The sequence below is a fragment of the Nerophis ophidion genome, linkage group LG09 (genome assembly GCF_033978795.1).
Source record: "Nerophis ophidion isolate RoL-2023_Sa linkage group LG09, RoL_Noph_v1.0, whole genome shotgun sequence".
Classification (NCBI taxonomy): Eukaryota; Metazoa; Chordata; class Actinopteri; order Syngnathiformes; family Syngnathidae; genus Nerophis; species Nerophis ophidion.
In genome coordinates, this window is record NC_084619.1 from 12,343,074 (window position 1) to 12,364,719 (window position 21,646).

The 21,646-nt window shown below is 42.6% G+C and overlaps 1 protein-coding gene across 4 annotated transcripts in view; it reads left to right on the forward strand.

Annotated features, from left to right (window-relative positions):
* mlip (muscular LMNA-interacting protein) overlaps positions 1-21,646 on the forward strand; it is a 135,416-nt gene that overhangs the window by 44,948 nt on the left and 68,822 nt on the right. For 3 of the 4 annotated variants that reach the window (XM_061910331.1, XM_061910328.1, XM_061910330.1), the window contains exons 2-7: positions 11,196-11,327; positions 11,551-13,002; positions 18,570-18,641; positions 20,832-20,915; positions 20,996-21,079; positions 21,172-21,201. In XM_061910331.1, the coding sequence (XP_061766315.1) occupies positions 11,235-11,327; positions 11,551-13,002; positions 18,570-18,641; positions 20,832-20,915; positions 20,996-21,079; positions 21,172-21,201 (1,815 nt within the window). In that variant the 5' untranslated portion in view covers positions 11,196-11,234. The remainder of the gene's footprint in view (positions 1-11,195; positions 11,328-11,550; positions 13,003-18,569; positions 18,642-20,831; positions 20,916-20,995; positions 21,080-21,171; positions 21,202-21,646) is intronic. The other variant, XM_061910329.1, reaches the window with a different exon arrangement.

Consider the following 21,646-nt stretch of genomic DNA (forward strand, 5'->3'; position numbering starts at 1 on the left):
AGAACGGCAGCGATTTGGATATCAATAGGCGGGAAGCGAACCTGCAACCCTCAGGTTTCTGGCACGGCCGCTCTAGCCACTACGCCAGGGGTAGGGAACCTATGGCTCTAGAGCCAAATGTGGCTCTTTTGATGACTGCATCTGGCTCTTAGATACATCTGAGCTGACATCGCTTAACACGATAAGTATATCAATAATTCCACTTGTAATCATAAAGTTCAAAATATAAAACATTCTCATGCTTTTTTATGTTCAAGAAGTTGCGTTAATGGTAAGAAGTCATTTATGTATCATTGGTTAGTGTGGGGCTTGCCTTCCTGGGGGTTCTTCAGACCACCAAGCACCGACATGAGAGCCTGTTTTAGGGTTACAATATTGTTTTATTTTTCAATAAGTCTCTCAGTTGCTTTCCAGCAATTGTCTTTTTCTTTTTCGTCCTCATTCGTGCTCTGGCTACAGCTCCAACCCCGTCTCTCCTCCTGGCTGCTGCTCATAACAGAGCGACAGGTGATTAGATAACAAGGCCCAGGTGGGCCATCTACGCTGATTGAGGCCGGTCCTGGCAACACCCCGCTTCGCTGCAGGCCCGCAGGCCACGCCTCCTCCACAGTTAGCTTCAAAATAACAATGTTATTACAAAGAATAAGAGACCTATTATACTCTAAAAAATGCTGGTCTTACTTAAAAATGCACGTGTTTAGTTGTGTACAGTGTTAAAAAAATATTAAATGGGTCTTAAGGAAATACATTTTAAAATATTTGCCTTCTTGGTTCTCTCAGCCAAAAAGGTTCCCGACCCCTGCACTACGCCATGCCGCCCCATTAAAACAAAACGTTTTTGTTTTTCTTCATCTTTTTCCATTTTCACACATCTCTAAACGAGGTCCAGGGAGCCACTTAGGCAGCTCTAGAGCCGCGTGATGCTGACCCCCGACCTAGCATAATGGAATACCCTTACAAAAAAGTAATTATTACGGCTCTGAATGGAAAATTGAGATAGGCTCCAGCACCCCTCGCGACTCCAAAAGGGACAAGCGGGAGAAAATGGATGGATGGATGACTAGAAAACACTTTTTTGTCATTCTGTGTCAGTGCTGTAAATGCAGAGGAGCGACCAGGAAAAAAAAAGGCTTATAAACACTGGGTGACAAGGAAACTCTTCCAGCCTGACATGTGTTCTATTATTGTGTGTGGGGGAAAAAAACCCCAGCACTGCAACTTGTGTCATTGATTTGGCAAATGGAGGGTTGTCGTTCTGGTATGGATTCATGCCTATATATAGGGCTGTAATTATATACTATATATATATTTGCATGTAAGAGTCCATGTCAGACATAATGATTGTCACGCGCAGCAAGCAGGGGATGCCAAGAAGAGAGAGAAAATATACGTCCATAAGATATAAAACCATTTTGGATTTTTATTAATCCTTGACATCATATTGTGGTATTATACAAACCCCGTATCTATATGAGTTGATAAATTGTGTTAGATGTAAATATAAACGGAATAGAATGATTTGCAAATCCTTTTCAACCCATATTCAGTTGAATGCACTACAAAGACAAGATATATGGTGTTCAAACTCATAAACATTTTAATCTTTTTGCAAATAATAATTAACTTAGAATTTCATGGCTGCAACACAAAGTAGTTGGGAAAGGGCATGTTCACCACTGTGTTACATCACCTTTTCTTTTAACAACACTCAATAAACGTTTGGTTACTGAGGAAACTAATTGTTGAAGCCTTGAAAGTGGAATTCTTTCCCATTCTTGTTTTATGTAGAGCTTCAGTCGTTCAACAGTCCGGGGTCTCCGCTGTCGTATTTTACGCTTCATAATGCGCAACACATTTTTGACGGGAGACAGGTCTGGACTGCAGGCGGGCTAGGAAAGTACCCACACTCTTTTACTACGAAACTACTCTGTTGTAACACGTGGTTTGGCATTGTCTTGCTAAAATAAACAGGGGCGTCCATGATAACGTTGCTTGGATGACAACATATGTTGCTCCAAAACCTGCATGGACCATTCAGCATTAATGATGCCTTCACAGATGTGTAAGTTACCCATGCCTTGGGCACTAATACACCCCCATACTATCACAGATGCTGGCTTTTGAACTTTACGCCTATAACAGTCCGGATGGTTATTTTCCTCTTTGTTCCGGAGGACACCACGTCCACAGTTTCCAAATATAATTTAAAATGTGGACTCGTCAGACCACAGAACACTTTTCCACTTTGCATCAGTCCATCTTAGATGAGCTCAGGCCCAGCGAAGCCGGCGGCGTTCCTTGGTGTTGTTGATAAATGGGTTTGGCTTTGCATAGTAGAGTTTTAACTTGCACTTACAGATGTAGCGACCAACTGTAGTTACTGGCAGTGGTTTTATGAAGTGTTCCTGAGCCCATGTGGTGATATTCTTTACACTCTGATGTTGTTTTTTGATGCAATACCGCCTGAGGCTACAAAGGTCCTTAATATCAACGCTTACGTGCAGTGATTTCTCCAGATTCTCTGAACCTTTTGATGATTTTACGGACCGTAGATGGTAAAATCCCTAAATCCCTTGCAATAGCTCGTTGAGAAATGTTGTTCTAAAACTGTTCGACAATTTGCTTACAAATTGGTGACCCTCACCCCATCCTTGTTTGTGAATTACTTAGCATTTCATGGAAGCTGCTTTTATACCCAATCATGGCACCCACCTGTTCCCAATTAGCCTGCACACCTGTGGGATGTTCCAAATAAGTGTTCGATAAGCATTCCTCAACTTTATCAGTGTTTATTGCCACCTTTCCCAACTTCTTTGTCACGTGTTGCTGGCATCAAATTCTAAAGTTAATGATTATTCGCAATGTTTATCAGTTTTAACTTCAAATATGTTGTCTTTTTCCACTGAATATGGGTTGAAAAGGATTTGCAAATCATTGTATTCCGTTTATATTTACATCTAACACAATTTCCCAACTCATATGGAAACGGGGTTTGTAGTTGCATCCAGATTTTCAATTAAATAGCAGCTGTTGTCTTTTTGTTAGTTCAAACAGTTCACTTACTCAATCACTGTTGCAACGTGGCTTTAAATACATGTCAATGAAACGAATGAATTAAAACTGAATGAGAGAAAATTGTCAATATGAAAATATGTGTTAAGCAACCCAGACACAGAGGGAAATTATGGGTTTGATTACATGACACGATTACTGGTTAATCCACCATCTGGAAGCAATTCAGTCATTTTTACTTGAACTGCATCTCAGTTCACTGAGTACATTTTTGTCATGATCCATCCATCCATTTTCTACCGCTTATTCCCTTTTGGGGTCGCGGGGGGGCGCTGGCGCCTATCTCAGCTACAATCGGGCGGAAGGCGGGGTACACCCTGGACAAGTCGCCACCTCATCACAGGGCCAACACAGATAGACAGACAACATTCACACTCACATTCACACACTAGGGCCAATTTAGTGTTGCCAATCAACCTATCCCCAGGTGCATGTCTTTGGAAGTGGGAGGAAGCCGGAGTACCCGGAGGGAACCCACGCATTCACGGGGAGAACATGCAAACTCCACACAGAAGCCATTTTTTTTTTTATATAGTCTCCTAATTCCAAATAGGTCTTGTTAGTGTTGCCCTGATACCAATATTTTGGTACCGGTATATACTTTTAGATACTTTTCTAAATAAAGGATTATTGGCTTTATTTTAACAAAACATTTTACGATACATTAAACATATGTTTCTTACTGCAATTTTGTCCTTAAATAAAATAGTGAACAAACAAGACAACTTGTCTTTTATTAGTAAGTAAGCAAACAAAGACTCCCAATTTAACTTCTAATGTATGCAGTAACATACTGTGTCATTTTCCATTCTATTATCCATTCATCCATTTTCTATCGCTTATTCCCTTTGGGCTCGCTGGTGCCTATCTCAGCTGCAATCGGGCGGAAGGCAGTGTACACCCTGGACAAGTCGCCACTTCATCGCAGGGCCAATCCTGTGTTGGCCCTGGGTGTACGCCGCCTTCCGCCCGATTATAGCTGAGATAGGCACCAGCGCCCCCCGCGACCCCAAAGGGAATAAGCGGTAGAAAATGGACAGACAACATTCACACTCACATTCACACACAAAGGCCAATTTAGTGTTGCCAATCAATCCCCAGGTGCATGTCTATGGAAGTGGGAGGAAGCCGGAGTGCCCGGAGGGAACCCACACAGTCACAATGGAGGACATGCAAACTCCACACAGAAAGATCCCGAGCCCGGGATTGAACCTAGGACTAGTCAGGACCTTCGTATTGTGAGACAGACGCACTAACCCCTCCTCCACCGTGCTGCCCCTGTCAGAGTTTGTTTGTGACGAACCCCAAGATGCAGAGATGAAGGCAGGCATGGAGTGAGAAAACATGATTTGATAAAAATAATAGAACTAGAACAAACAAAAGGGTACTAACACAAAGCGCGCACGTGGGCGGATAACAAACTAAGGGAGCTAGCATGGAAGGTAGCAAAAACAAAAAGGGGCCTAGCGTGTAAGCTAGCGGGTAGCGAGTAGGAAAACAGAAGTCGTACTTGTAAAATTAAAGAACAAACTGGAAGCAGGGAACAAAAAACAGTAGGCTACAAACATCAAACGAATATAGCTTACCGCTACGGTGCAAAGACACCACAAGGTATGACACGACAGGAGCGATAATACATGACACGAGAGGGACTATAATCCAGCACTGACTGGAGGTACAAAGCAGGTAAAATAGGATCGGGCTGATTGACACCAGGTGTGGCCAGGTGCCAATCAGCCGCATCTGAGGGGAAACAAAGCACTCAGGAAGTTGAACCAAAATAAGAGTGCTGACAGGAACTAAGGACAGGAAATACTAAACACACAGAGGAGAAATTAAAACACAAACAAACTGTCAGTGGCAAGCCTGACAGCCCCCATTCTATTATTAAGGACAAGTGGTAGAAAATGAATGAGGACCAGAACTTTTTAGAGGCAGTATAGTACCGAATATAATTTATTAGTATCGCGGTACTATACGAATACCAGTATACCCTACAACATTGAAATAAGAGTCTTCAATAGGAACGTATATGGTTTAATTTAATCATATTTTCCATGTGTGTATGTAATTATTTGGTTACCAGCAAAAAAATTTTTTTTACAGAGCAATATTAGGGCAACAATAAAATAAAATAATACAAACAAATATAATTACTTTACCAATTCATAAATTTAAAATGAAAAAAAAAAATCATTGAATATAGCAAGCTGTGGCATATCTGTTTGTAACAGAATTGTAATGTTAAAGTAATTAAAGTTGATAAAACTTGAGAAATGTCCGAAATAAATAATAATACTAATATGTTTAATTTATGAAGCACCTTTCAGAATGCTGAACAAAAAAAAGAGCAGTCAAACAATCATCAATAACATAATAAACATTAAAAGTGTCACATGGTGTTGGTGACGACCCCCACGATGCAGAGATGACAGGCTTGGAAAATGAAAACATGGTTTTAATGTTCAAAAAATAAGGCAAGGAAAATACAAACCAGAAACCAGCAAACAGGGACAGGAGTCGGCATCCAGGGAATATCTCTGAGCTTCCAAAAAAAAAAAAGGCATTCCACAGCAAAATAACAAACAATACTCCAGCACTCACTGGAGGGCAAGGCGGGTTTAAATAATGTCTCTGATTAGTGCTCAGGCAGCAGGTGAGCGGGTGAACACTAATCCTAAGCAGGTGGAAATAATAAGTAACCATGGTAACTAAAACAAACAAGGGTGCGCAAAAAACAGGAACTGAAGGAGTCTTAGAGTGAAAATAAAAAACATAATACAGACCACCGATCATGACAAAAAGCAGTTCTAAAAGGAGGATTAGCAACAATTGATGAGATTTTGAGGCTGATATGGATAATTTCTACTATGTTACTTAGCGGCAACAATACGCGTTTCAACTTCTCTGTGTGCGTATGTTATCGGCCCTGCAGATACGAAGATAGAGACGGACAAGAGGGTTTGCTCAGTTTCTTTCATCCCGCCCGATATAGTTCAACATTGTATGGGTTGATTTTCATCAAACTTTCAGGAAATGTTCCGAAAAGGACAAAGTCATCACATTTTGGAGCTCATCCGGATCATTTTTACTGCGTTCTGCTATGCTTATGTCACGAGCCACTCCTGTGGATGAGTAAGCAAACGTTCCCGCCTTCGTCCACACTGACAAAGAGGGCGGATGACTTACAAAAGGCTTAACTCGGTTTATTTCATTCTGCTTTAGATAGTAAATTATGGACACATTTTGACATTTTTGACAGGATTTTTTACTATTGGGACGTACGGCCTGGTGGAGGTTTGCGCTCTACAATTGCATTTTTTTATTTATAATTATATTCAAATTGAATAAAAATTAAGCTTTTGAAAAAAATACCACTTTTTTATGGTTGCTGCAAAAACTCCATACAACTTAGATCTAAGAAAAGTGAAAGACACTGCTTCTTTTTTGTCGTTGTTTGGAAAACTAGCCAGCCGCTAACCAGTTAGCTTTTAGCTGTTTATTAACAAGCGCCTAACTTAGGCTGACCATACGTCCTCTTTTCCCCGGACATGTCCTCTTTTGCGGGGTCGTCCGGGCGTTTTTTTTTTTAAAGGGGAACATTATCACCAGACCTATGTAAGCGTCAATATATACCTTGATGGTGCAGAAAAAAGACCATCTATTTTTTTAACCTATTTCCGAACTCTAAATAGGTGAATTTTGGCGAATTAAACGCCTTTCTGTTTATCGCGCTGGAGGCGATGACGTCAGAATGTGACGTCGCCGAGATAACACAGCCGCCATTTTCATTTTCAACACATTACAAACACCGGGTCTCAGCTCTGTTATTTTCCGTTTTTTTTACTATTTTTTGGAACCTTGAAGACATCATGCCTCGACGGTGTGTTGTCGGAGGGTGTAACAACACTAACAGGGAGGGATTCAAGTTGCACCACTGGCCCGAAGATGCGAAAGTGGCAAGAAATCTACCGCCAGACCCCCGTTGAATGTGCCGGTGTGTCTCCACATTTTACCGGCGATGCTAAGGCAGACATGGCACAGAGATGTATGGATAACCTGCAAATGCATTTGCAACGTTAGTCAACGAAATCACAAAGGTGAGTTTTGTTGATGTTGACTGCCAGCTAATCGATGCTAACGTGCTATGCTAATCGATGCTAACATGCTATTTACCGGCGGTGCTAAATCAGACATGGCACAGAGATGTATGGATAACCTGCAGATGCATTTGCAACTATATAACGTTTCCTTCCACCCACATTTAATGCGAAAAAAATACTTACCAATTGACGGATTTAAGTTGCTCCCGTGTCAAAAGATGCGAAAGTCCTGATCGTTTGGTCCTCACATTTTACCGGCGATGCTAACGCAGCTATTCGGCCATGCTATGGCTATGAATTCGCTCAATAGCTTCAGTTTCTTCTTCAATACTTTCATACTCCAACCATCTGTTTCAATACATGCGTAATCTGTTGAATCGCTTAAATCGTTGAAATCCGAGTTTGAATCCGAGCTAATGTCACTATATCTTGCTGTGGTATTCCCATTGTTTGTTTACATTGGCAGCACTGTATGACGTCACAGGGAAATGGCCAGTGTCTTCGCAGAGAGCGAAAATAAGGCACTTTAAAGCTTTATTTAGGGATATTCCGAGACCGGTAACATTTTGAAAATAACTTCAAAAAATACAACAAGCCACTGGGAACTGATTTTTATTGTTTTTAACCCTTTTGAAATTGTGATAATGTTCCCCTTCAAATGCCTCAATTGGCCGGCATTTTGAATTAGGGTTGCGTGTATTTTCAATGTACGTCCAGGGTTAAGTTACTATATATATATATATATTACTCGAGTTGGTGAATTCTAGCTGTAAATATTGTAGTGGCTGGCTACGAGGTGTTAGCCAATAGCTTTGGCTGGGGGGCGGGACTTCCGGGAAGTTAGGGAAGTGACGCTGTTGACAGGAAGTGTTGGTTCGAGTTTTGCCGGTAGGGGTCCTGTCACGCCAAATTTCTTCTCCCTACAAACCCCCCCCCAATTTACTTCCGGGGTCATGGTTAATACAGATGATTTGTTAACGCTATATTATAAAAATATAACGCTATATTATTAGGGCTATATTATTAGGGCTTCACGGTGGCAGAGGGGTTAGTGCGTCTGCCTCACAATACGAAGTTCCTGCAGTCCTGGGTTCAAATCCAGGCTCGGGATCTTTCTGTGTGGAGTTTGCATGTTCTCCCCGTGAATGCGTGGGTTCCCTCCGGGTACTCCGGCTTCCTCCCACCTCCAAAGACATGCACCTGGGGATAGGTTGATTGGCAACACTAAATTGGCCCTAGTGTGCGATGAGGTGGCGACTTGTCCAGGGTGTACGCTGCCTTCCGCCCGATTGTAGCTGAGATAGGCGCCAGCGCCCCCTGCAACACTGAAAGGGAATAAGCGGTAGAAAATGGATGGATGGAACGTTATATTATAAAAATATAACGCTATATTATAAAAATACAGACGTTTTGTTAACGCTATATTATAAAAACATTTAAAAAACAATTTACAAACACAAGCTATAGGATGACATAAGAGGAAATGTGACCTCGGAAGTAAATGCGTCATCCCATAGCTTGTGTTTGTAAATTTTTTTTACAATTTTTTTTCATAATATAGCGTTAACAAAACGTCTGTGTTTTTATAATGTAGCGTTATATTTTTATAATATAGCGTTAACACAACGTCTGTATTAATCATGACCCTGAAAGGAAATGGGGGGAGGAAGGTTTTTCTAGGGGGGAAGAAATTTGACGTGACAGTCCTCTTTGTGTTTTCAATGTTGACTCTGAATAATATATATATATATTTTTTTTACAGAAGCCTAAAATAATTGGCTCAGAAATGCTACCTCTGTTTTTTGTTTTTTTTAACTGATTTGTGAAATACCCTTCACCTATGGTGTATTCTCTGAGAACATCTGTTTTTGTTTCAAATGTTTTGAGGTATTATTTATATATTTTTTTTTTACATTAGAATGGTCCACCAGACTGAGAAGAGACATTTTAAAGAATGGGCTGTCACCTGTTTTTTGTTTAAATATAATTAACCTGTTTTGAGGCATTATTTATGTGTATATTACATACAATAGGTTATTTTGAATTTTGCTACCTCTGTACTTTTTCTAAAACTGTCAATGTTACATAATATAAGTGTGACTTATTTTGTTATACTGTCAACAGAGGAGAAAAATGGTTTATTTAAATAAATATATTATTTATAAAGCTAGTTCAAGTATCAATGGCAAATTTTCACCTAGTCCCGGCCTTGGCACGCATATATGTGTCCTCTTTTTGGGATTTCAGAATATGGTCAGCCTAGCCCAGGGGTCGGCAACCCGCGGCTCCGGAACCGCATGCGGCTCTTTGGCAACTCTGATGCGGCTCAGCTGCACAATCGCCGATCCCCCAGATTGTTGCGGGGAGATTACGGAATTCAATGCCTCTCCCGGACATCACCCGGAATCAACGTTCTCCAATTTTCACTCGGACTACAATATTAAGGGCGTGCCGTGATGATATTACTCTTAACGTCCTCTTGAACGTCATCGCGGCCGCCATTCACGGAATGCTATTTGCGTGCCGACCGGACACATGCAATTCGCTGCTTCCATCGGCACATGTATGAGATTGCAAGGCATACTGGGTGACACAGAGTACACTGACGGTTGTGATATAGACAACTTTAACACTCCTACTAATATGCCCCACATTGTGAACCCACACAAAAGAAGAATGACAAACACACTTCGGGAGAAGATCCTCACAGTAACACAACATAAACGCAACACAACAAATACCCAGAATCCTTTGCATCCATGACAATTCCTGACTACGTTACCCCCCCCCCAAACCCCCTTCGTGGTTGAGGTGGGCGGGGTTTGGTGCTCGCGGGGTGTATAACATAGTCAGGAATTGTCATGGATGCAAAGGATTCTGGGTATTTGTTGTGTTGCGTTTATGTTGTGTTACTGTGTGGATTTTCTCCCGGAATGTGTTTGTCATTCTTCTTTTGTGTGGGTTCACAATGTGGCGCATATTAGTCGGAGTGTTAAAGTTTATATCGCGACCGTCAGAGTACTCTGTGTACCCAGTATGCCTTCCAGTCGTGTGCGTGCATCTACGGAAGCCTCTCACAACATGTTGCTGGACTGGCAAGCAGTTTTTACATGTTGTAGAAGGTGTTTAAGGCAATGGCTTCATAGCATGCCCTTATTCTTGTCATCTGGGTGACCACCAGCGGATATTGGCGAGAATAGTTGCGGCTCCCATCGTCTTCCTCATTTTGTGAAACGGGTCGAAATGGCTCTTTGAGTAGTAAAGGTTGCCAACCCCTGGCCTAGCCTAACTGCAATGTGGTCTTTTAGTTTCTTCTTGTTGTGCAACGGTCCTATCCTTCTTCCTTCTAAGAAGTAGGGACCTCTGCAGTAGTTACTCAGTTTCTTTAGTCAGACTTAAAACATTTGTGATAAAAATAGCCCTGGTATGTGAAACACAAAGTTCCCCTGAAGTGGATGGCTGTTTCCCCGGAGGTCGTGAAACATGGAACATATTCGTGATTATCTTCAGCATCTTGGCCTGAAGGGAATGCTAACCTTCTACATGAGTCGTAAAAACTATCAGCTGTCGATGTTTTTAAACGGTGTGCTTTGCGGCATTGAATAGTAAGCCAGAAATGATTGGTGTTTACTTGGCAACTTTTGTAAACAAATTGTCAAAATTAAAGTGGTTGATTGGATAGTGACCTTCTGCAACAATCCCCCCCAACATATACATTTAATGCTATCTATTTGTTGCCTCCAACAGGTAAACCAACAAATAAATGTAGTTACATTTGCTTGGTAACAATTTTGTTTGGTTGTCGATTTTAATGAATTGACACAAATGCCCCTGGTGATGTTTGCATTTAGTCTCCATACTTACTTCAGTGTCAGCATGACGTGTGTGTATACATGTGAATCATATATCTGGACATGTGGTGTGCTGTCACCAAGGACCCCCACCCCCCCGGCCCCCCAGCTCACCTCGGGTTCTCTCATGTTTCACTCTCACGGTTCCATTTTGCCTTTCTCCTGTCAGAACATAGCCGGCTCCCATGAGAAGACAACCGCCAAGATCATGTATGGCGGGGAGATTTTAAAAGCGGAGATTGTCTATATCAAGGAGTCGGTGGAAGGAGAAGCGGGAATCCGAGGCAAGACAAACATTGAGGTATGTGAGCTCTGTCGGTTTTGTATCAGGTCTGTTTGGACTTTCTATTTAACACAATCCAGGAAGTTATAATTAAACTGCAGATTTGACGGTTTAATTATGAACGGACAAAGAGCAGTTTCACGTTCAACATGTCATAGTTGAACCAACATTGTCTGAATTTGATATAAAAATGAGCTCTGAAACCGAACTAAACAAAATCTCCAACCACTTTTTTCGTCAGCTGCAGCCTGCTTTGGACCCTGCGAGCCTCTCCCAAACCTCCGCGTCACTCGGTGTCCAGTCTGAAAATACACCCAAACAGGGCGGCTCAGCCTCCATGGAAACAACTGCTAGTAAACCCAGGGGCCTTTCCTGGCAGTGGGGTCACGATTCCTCTGGACGTGTTGAGGTTAGCTCAGGTTTCTCTGGCGATAAGCCGTCTGGGTTGGCTCACAAAACGACAAGCCCCGCATTCTCGCCGCACATGTTCCCCACGCCGGCTTCATCCAGAGAGTCCGTCCTCTCGGACAGCTGGGATAAAGACAGGAACTGGCTTTTCTCCATCGGCTCTCCTGCCTCTTTCAGTCGCACTGTTTCCCCCTGTTCCTCAGTCCGGTCCGGCGTGTTCTCCCCCTCTGTGGTTCAAATGCGAAAGCACAACCTTGCCCCAGGCTCTAGTCTGGTTCACCTCCCTCAGTCCTGTTTCTCCTCCTGCGACAGCCTGGTTTCTTCTGTCCGTCCACAGTCTCCTCCTCCCCGGCACCGGCCTCCTCTCACCAGACTCTCCCTTCTGACAGCCATCCTGAGGAAAGGCCGTTTGCCCGTTCTGTCTGCTTCCCTGCAGAGGCCTTACACCCCCTGCTGGCCTGTTAACCCCGTGACCCTCACTTTCTGCAACGCATGCTCAGCAGCCTCCAGTGTTGCCTCCATTCCCCTGGAGTTTTCAACTCGGTTCTCCTCATCTGCATCCATCGATAGTCAGACTTGTGCTAACAGGGAACCCAGTAGGCCTCTTAACGCCCCCCCGCCTGAGCTGCCTAATGAGCACAGCAGGCCTCACACGCCACTTAAAAGAAGCTTTGAGCATAGAAGCGTGCCAAGATGGGAGCAGGTTATTTCACCGCCGCCAATGAAAAGCACAACTCTGCAAATAGAACCACCACCACGCTCATGCTCATTGCACCACTCTTATGTGGCAAAGCCTCCCGATTTACAGACCAGCATTGCCCACACGTATCTCAGGAGCATAAAAGACCCGAACCTTGAAAAATCAATCCCTCCTCCAACACCTTTTCATCACTCAGCAAACATCCAGAGCAGACCGCCAAATTCTTCTCTGTCAAAGCTTCGCCGTCTATCCGAGCGACTCCGATCCCCTCCTCCACGCCCCTCCCTGTCCGCTACGTCACATCGTTCCCATTCAGCCGGCTCCGCCGCATCACCTCTGCCTCCTCTCTCTCCCTCCTCACCACAAGGTTTCCCTAAAGTGCACAATCTGACGCCTTCCCGTTACACACCCGTCGCTTTTTCCGGATCGCCCTCGCCCATCAGCTCTCCCACACCGACGCCCTCTCCCGCCACACTAGTTCGAGAGCGCACGCCATCTCCTTCCTTCTCCCTGCCCTCTACGCTTTCCCCGAGGCCGGGGAGTAGAATATCGGACTGCGGTGACAGAGAGGGTGAAAAAAGAAAGGTATCCACACTGTTTGGGCACGTGCACCACTTCAAACTGAAGTTATTATCGAACACGCTCACAGTCACACTCACCGGCCGCAACAATTTACAAAGATCAATGCACACAAAATTAATTTTTGATACTTTAAAACATGGGTGTCAAACTGGCCCGCGGGCCAAATGTGGCCCGCCGTGTAAATTAATTTGGCCCTTGAGGCAATATCAAATTAACATTACAGCTGGCCCGCCGTTATTACACAGCGGCGGTGCCGCTGTAACACCGCAATTTCTCACACTTGCCAATCCTCCTGAAGTTCAGTGCCCCTCCCGAAAATCTCCCGGGGTAAGAATTCTGCCGATTTCCACCCGGACAACGATATTGAGGGCGACTGCCTTTAGCATTCTCTATAACCTGTCGTCACATTCGCATTTCCTCCATACAAAACGCTGTTTGGCCCACTCACATAATTGAATTATTACACACACATAAGTGAATGCAAGGCAAACTTGGTCAACAGCCATACAGGTCACACTGAGGGTGACCATATAAACAACTTTAACACTCTTACAAATATGCGCCACACTGTGAACTCACACCAAACAAGAATGACAAAGACATTTCGGGAGAACATCTGCACTGTAACATAACATGAACATGACAGAACAAATACCCAGAAGCCCTTGTGTTATATGTATTTAGCATGCATTTCAAAGCCTTTTGAACACAAACAGTGTTTCCAGTTGATTTATTTATTTGTGGCAGCCTATCGCATATAAATTTATACTTGGATCTATGTGTTTGTTCATGCCCATAAACACATTATAAATGAGAATGTTGCTTGTCGTTACAACTTTGTAACAGTAGATGGTATTGATTCGAATTTGAATCGCGATTCTCACATTGTGCGATTCAGAATCGTTTCCCATTTAAAAAAAAATAATTTTTTTTTATCAATCCAACAAAACAATACACAGCAATACCATAACAATGCAATCTAATTCCAAAACCAAACCTGACCCAGCAACACTCAGAACTGCAAAAAAACAGAGCAATTGAGAGGAGACACAAACACGACACAGAACAAACCAAAAGTAGTGAAACAAAAATGAATGTTATCAACAACAGTATCAATATTAGTTATAATTTCAGCATAGCAGTGATTAAAAATCCCTCATTGACATCATCATTAGACATTTAAAAAAATAATAAAAAAGAACAATAGTGTCACAGTGGCTTACACTTGCATCGCATCTCATAAGCTTGACAACACACTGTGTCCAATGTTTTCACAAAGATAAAATAAGTCATATCTTTGGTTCGTTTAATAGTTAAAATAAATTAACATTCTTGCAATCAGTTGATAAAACATTGTCCTTTATAATTATAAAAGCTTTTTACAAAAATCTACTACTCTGCTTGCATGTCAGCAGACTGGGGTAGATCCTGCTGAAATCCTATGCATTGAATGAATAGAGAATCCTTTTGAATCGGGAAAAAAATCGTTTTTAAATCGAGAATCGTGTCGAAATTAAAAAAAAAAAATCAATTTTGAATCGATAGTGAATCGAATCGTGGGACACCCAAAGATTCGCAGCCCTAGTAGATGGCATTGTAACTCGGCTTCTCAGCACACCCTACACTAGAATAATACCAATTTATCGACTTGTTAATATAGTGAGTGTTCACGCCCTTCTAGATTGTCTTTTTCAAAATATTTTGGCTTTCTGATTGGAGACTTTTGAAAACTAACTTAATTGCACATATACTGTAGCTCTTCTCAACAAACAGCCCTTCCTCCACATCTGAAAGCCCTCAAAGGCGGATCTGTTTCGCTTTTAGATACAAAAACCACACAAACGAAGCAACATTACAAATTTAATTCGCTTCTCTGAACATTTGTTTTTCATTTCATGTTTTGCTCACTTTTCATCACCCACGCCATCCAAACAAATATGCACATGCGTCATGGCCAATTATGCAAATTCCATCGCCACTTTGTTTTTTCCATGACTTTGAGTCTGCGTCTTAATGACGCATGTGTTGTGCATGTACGGTTGCAAACCATTCAAGAATCACATGCATCTGTAGAACTCTTAATTTTAATCCCATTTAATCCCAAACCACCTCCCTGTGTGGTTTAGATCTGATATTGGACTGTCAGTGTGAACACGGCTTTTTAGAAATACGAATAGGTTAATTGGCAACACTAAATTGGCCCTAGTGTGTGAATGTGAGTGTGAATGTTGTCTGTCTATCTGTGTGGGCCCTGCGATGAGGTGGCGACTTGTCCAGGGTGTACCCTGCCTTCCGCCCGATTGTAGCTGAGATAGGCGCCAGCGCCCCCCGCGACCCCGAAAGGGAATAAGCGGTAGAAAATGGATGGATGGATGGATGGAATTCGAATATACTTCTTATTTTTCTGTAAGTTGTTTTAAATATTGTTCTAAAGAACAACACCTCCGCACCATATGTGTGTTTGTTTAAGGTGGGGCCTCAAAGCAGTCTTTGTACTAAGATTTCAATCAAGATTACGCTGACGTCACCCCTTATTCTGGGACATAACAACCCCCGGGGATATTCATATAGTCCTTAACTCACATAATGGACTGTTTTTTTTGCAAAACTGCTCTCCATCCACACGTACACAGCCATTACAATGATGTACTTTTCCTTTGTCCTGTGTCACGTAGCGCTCCATCACTCCACTCTCCCTGGGGTAGTGGTTCTTAACCTTGTTGGAGGTACCGAACCCCATTAGTTTCATTCATCGAACCCTTCTTACTGAAAAATAAAATGTTTTTTTTTTTCAAATTCAAGACAAAGTTATGTGTTTTTGGTAACACATTAGTATGGAGAACATATTCTAAGTAACAAAGACTTGATTTTGAGGTTTTTGGACACTAAGGGAACATATTCTAAATATCAAAGACTTAATTTAGAGTTATTTGGTTAGGGTTAGGTTTAGAGGGTTAGGGTTATAATGAGGCAGTAATAAGTACTTAACGATTGATTAATGATCTTGCCGATTGTATTGCGAAATCTGCGTTCAAAGGACTCCGGCTTATTAGTGATTCCCAGAGCCCAAAAAACGTCTGCGTTTTCCATTCGTGCTCCAGTACTCTGGAATGCCCTCCCGGTAACAGTTCGAGATGCTACCTCAGTAGAAGCATTTAAGTCTCACCTTAAAACTCATTTGTATACTCTAGCCTTTAAATAAACCTCCTTTTTAGACCAGTTGATCTGCCGCTTCTTTTCTTTTTCTCCTCTGTCCCCCCCCTTCCTTGTGGAGAGGGACGGTCCGATGACCATGGATGAATTACTGGCTGTCCAGAGTCGGGACCCAGGATGGACCGCTCGCCTGTGTATCGGTTGGGGACATCTCTGCGATGCTGATCCGACTCCGCTTGGGATGGTTTCCTGTGCTGTCTTGGATCCGCTTTGAACTGAACTCTCGCGGCTGTGTTGGAGCCACTATGGATTGAACTTTCACAGTATCATGTTAGACCCGTTCGACATCCATTGCTTTCAGTCCCCTAGAGGGTGGGGGTTGCCCACATCTGAGGTCCTCTCCATTGTTTCTCATAGTCAGCATTGTCACTGGCATCCCACTGGGTGTGAATTCTCCCTGCCCACTGGGTGTGAGTTTTCCTTGCCCTTATGTGGGTTCTTCCGAGGATGTCGTAGTCGTAATGGTTTGTACAGTCCTTTGAGACATTTGTGATTTGGGGCTATATAAATAAACATTGATTGATTGATTGATAGTAGAGATTATAATTATAGCGAACGTCGATAAATGAGTTTGAACCTATGCCACCAATAGTTCTCACTGACTTGATTAGTAAACTGAAAGCTTGCTCTTTTCCAACAGACCCTGTCCCGCCTCTCTTTTTCAAGGAGGTGTGGGAAACTATTGGCCCTACTGTGAAGCATACAGTCAACAGCAGCCTGACTTTTGGGGCAGATGTTCAAATTTTGTTAAAAAAAGACTAGTCTTGACCTTTCTATATTATCCAACTACCTACCTATTTTAAGCTACTATTTGTATCCAGGATTTTAGAGAAGAGAGGTTTTCTACAGATACAGCCTTTTTTTAATGACAGTGGCATTTTAGATACTATTCAGTCGGGCTACACAGCACTCTTAAAGGGGAACATTATCACCACACCTATGTAAGCCTCAATATATACCTTGATGGTGCAGAAAAAAGACCATATGTTTTTTTAACCGATTTCATTTGTATACTCTAGCCTTTAAATAGACCTCCTTTTTAGACCAGTTGATCTGCCGCTTCTTTTCTTTTTCTCCTCTGTCCCCCCCTCCCTTGTGGAGAGGGTCCGGTCCGATGACCATGGATGAATTACTGGCTGTCCAGAGTCGGGACCCAGTATGGACCGCTCGTCGGGACCCAGGATGGACCGCTCGCCTGTGTATCGGTTAGTGACATCTCTACGATGCTGATCCGACTCCGCTTGGGATGGTTTCCTGTGCTGTCTTGGATCCGCTTTGAACTGAACTCTCGCGGCTGTGTTGGAGCCACTATGGATTGAACTTTCACAGTATCATGTTAGACCCGCTCGACATCCATTGCTTTCGGTCCCCTAGAGGGTGGGGGTTGCCCACATTTGAGGTCCTCTCCAAGGTTTCCTAGTCATCATTGTCACTGGTGTCCCACTGGGTTTGAGTTCTCTTTGCCCACTGGGTGTGAGTTTTCCTTGCCCTTTTGTGGGTTCTTCCGAGGATGTCGTAGTCGTAGTGGTTTGTACAGTCCTTTGAGACATTTGTGATTTAGGACTATATAAATAAACATTGATTGATTGATTGATTGACTAGTTAGGGGCCAATATGTTACTAATTTGTATGTTAATAAGCCACTAATTAATGGTGAATATGTTCCTCATACTAAAGTTTTACCATGTTTTTTTTACTGGTGCACAAAATGAACCGTGCATGAACATCACCTTGTTCAAAAAACAAAACCAACACAGTGCATAAACTCACAACAAATTACACAACTGCAGATCAGTGCAGATCTACTGTTGCCGTATCCGTAATACCCTAATAAGGAGAACTTTTTATTGACACGATGAGTCGGGTGTGTTTTGAACTCCTCCGAACCCCTGAGGCCGACTCACCGAACCCTTAGGGTTTGATCGAACCCAGGTTAAGAACCACTGCCCTGGGGCGACTGTCAAGAGATATGATAATACATTTTGTATTCTAAATAAGTATGTTTAAAATCAGAATTTGTCTAACAAGGCTCAAGAGACGAAAAGATGCATATATTTATGATTTTTCCGTTATAATGTTTTAATTTTTTAATACATTTCCTGAAACACGAATGGGCATTTGGCAATTCAGGTGATCATGGAATAGCTGTAATTCGCTCGTTATTATTCTGTCATTTTGAATATTTATTGTAAGCAAAAAACTTACCATTTTCAGTAATTGGCTTCTGACTAAATGACTGCAAGGTTTAGTGGGGCAGTGAGCGATAAAACATTCCGGAATAAATTACATGCCCAAAGCAACTGTATGTTAAAACTGATTTAAATGATTTTTTCTCTCTTTCTCTCTGCATACCGAAGCCTCACAAGATAAAGTCCAGCTACAAATCGCTTGCTGCAATTCCCACAAATACTCTACTTTTGGATCAACAGGTACACTCACTTATTAGTCTGTAATTACTTGAAAGCATTTTGTTATGCTGTGTGTTGTGTGGCCCTAGTGTGTGAATGTGAGTGTGAATGTTGTCTGTCTATCTGTGTTGGCCCTGCGATGCGGTGGCGACTTGTGCAGGGTGTACCCCGCCTTCCGCCCGATTGTAGCTGAGATAGGCGCCAGCGACCCCAAAAGGGAATAAGCGGTAGAAAATGGATGGATGGATGGGTGTGTTGTTCTGCAATGTGGCATCTTAGTGGGACATAGTGTTCCGATTAGTTCCATTTACTTGAGGGATCCCTATTATGTGCAAATTGACTATTAACGATTGTGTAACAGTAAAACGTTTTTTAAACACCAGACAAGAGATGAATAAATCCCTCACCTGTTTTCTTCACAGTACATTCCTGCGCATAACAAGTCAAAAGAAAAGGCAATCAACGCGATTGCTTTTCCAGTGAGTTAAAGGCCTACTAAAATGAGATTTTCTTATTCAAACGGGGATAGCAGGTCCATTCTATGTGAAGTGAAGTGAAGTGAATTATATTTCTATAGCGCTTTCTCTAGTGACTCGAAGCGCTTTTACATAGTGAAAACCAATATCTAAGTTACATCTACACCAGTGTGGGTGGAACTGGGAGCAGGTGGGTAAAGTGCCTTGCCCAAGGACACAACGGCAGTGACTAGGATGGCGGAAGCGGGGATCGAACCTGCAACCCTCAGGTTGCTGGCACGGCCGCTCTACCAACCGAGCTATACCGCCCCGGTGTGTCATACTTGATCATTTCGCGATATTGCCATATTTTTGCTGAAAGGATTTAGTAGAGAACATCGACGATGAAGTTCGCAACTTTTGGTCGCTAATAAAAAAGCCTTGCCTGTACGGGAAGTAGCAGACAATGTGCACGCGACGTCACGGGTTGTAAAGCTCCTCACATCCTCACATTGTTTATAATCATAGCCACCAGCAGCAAGTGAAATTCGGACCGAGAAAGCGACAAGTTCCCCATTACTTTGAGTGAGGATGAAAGATTTGTGGATGAGGAAAGTTAGAGTGAAGCACTAAAAAAAAAAAAAAGAAAAGGCGACGGCAGTGTGAGTGATTCAGATGTTATTAGACACATTTACTAGGATAATTCAGGAAAATCCCTTATCTGCTTATTGTGTTGTGTCCTGAGCAAGACACTTCACCCTTGCTCCTGATGGGGGCTGGTTGGCGCCTTGCATGGCAGCTCCCTCCATCAGTGTGTGAATGTGTGTGTGAATGGGTAAATGTGGAAGTAGTGTCAAAGCGCTTTGAGTACCTTGAAGGTAGAAAAGCGCTATACAAGTACAACCCATTTTATAGTGTTTTAGTTACATTATAAAGTCATACCTGAAAGTCGAACGCCAGTGTCTCTCAGAGAAGCCAAATGAGGAGCCAAGATTACAGCTGCCTTTCTGTCAACTACAGGAGGAGGTCGCATAATCCACTCAAGTCTCCGGTAAGAGCCGACTTAATATCACAATTTTACCATCTAAAAACTTGCTGGTTGATGTAGAGAAACATGTTCTCTTGACCGCCCTGTGTTAAAGCTTCACAGCAAACAAAGAAACACCGGCTGTGTTTCGGTTGCTAAAGGCAGCTGCATTCTTCTTTATAGTCTCCATTATTCATTGAACAAATTGCAAAAGATTCAGCAACACAGATGTCCAAAATACTGTGTAATTATGCGATGAAAAGAGACGACTTAAGTGGTGCTGGGCTAAAATGTCCCCTCCAACCAATAACATCACAAACACACGTGTCATCATTCAACAGGAAACTCCGCGGGAAATTTAAAATTGTAATTTAGTAAACTAATGTTGCAATGTTAATATTTCATCATTGATATATAAACTATCAGACTGCGTGGTCGGTAGTAGTGGGTTTCGGTAGGCCTTTAAACACGTTCTTAAATGGAGACGCTTTCTGGCCAGGTCTTCCTCAAAGCCACCTTGTCCTTGGTGCCTTCATAGACCCCTGACTTGGCCAGAGGTTTTGTTGTAAGTCAGTTTGGGCGACCTGTCGATGCAAAATCATGAATCAGCATCCAACTGGACGTAACTGGCAGAGAGCCATGCAGAGTGCATGAATAATCATTGTGCAGGAGTGTGACATGTGAGGTGGGAATCAATTTGCAGCTACTCACCATGCTTTATGTTCACAGGTGATAGACGAACAGGTGGAACGAGGGGAGGCTTTGAAAGGAGATGTGACCAGTGAGTGGGGGGACAAAGACACCCACGCTGAGGTGCACGCACCACTTAACATTTTTACCCTCATTTTCACGTAATTGCACGCGGACGTCAATGCTTTTGTGCGCCATTTCAGATGTGCTCACCCGCTGAACTCCGGCAGCAGTCTGAGGAGCTGTATGCAGCCATTGACCAGATATTGGCTCATCCCATTCCACAAGTAAGTTCAGGTCATTCTACTGATACTATTGTGCTACTTTTGAGAATGCATTGGTTACATATGTCCTTGGGTTTATTTCTCCCCTGTTTTAGAGCAAAACATCTTCCAAGATATCAACTTCGGTAAGTTATGTTTTCCCGACTATCTGTTAATGCCTCAAAGCAATCTTTTTGTCTGATTGTTGTCAAATTGAAAGTGGAAGTGGGTACATTAGACTCTTGACAGCCGGCGGCGTTAACAAGAAGATTACAGATATGCAATGTCAGGCTTATCAGCGTCCTTTCAAGAGATAGGAAGGAATGTTTTGGTTTCAACAATTCAAACGCTGAATTCTAATGAAGGCTTTCAACCCTTGCTATGTTTTTTTTTTTCAATCGGTTTTGAAAACCCAGACGAAGAAGAGCGTAGAGCTGCACTTCAGAACATATAATTTTCTTTATAGAAACAATGTCATCACTTTATTCCTGTGTGGCTCCAGAAACACTGGCGGCTTTTCAGACTGGCACTACATTCAGAACCAGAACACCTTTTCTAAATTATGTGTGAAACAAACCATCAGTGCTTCTT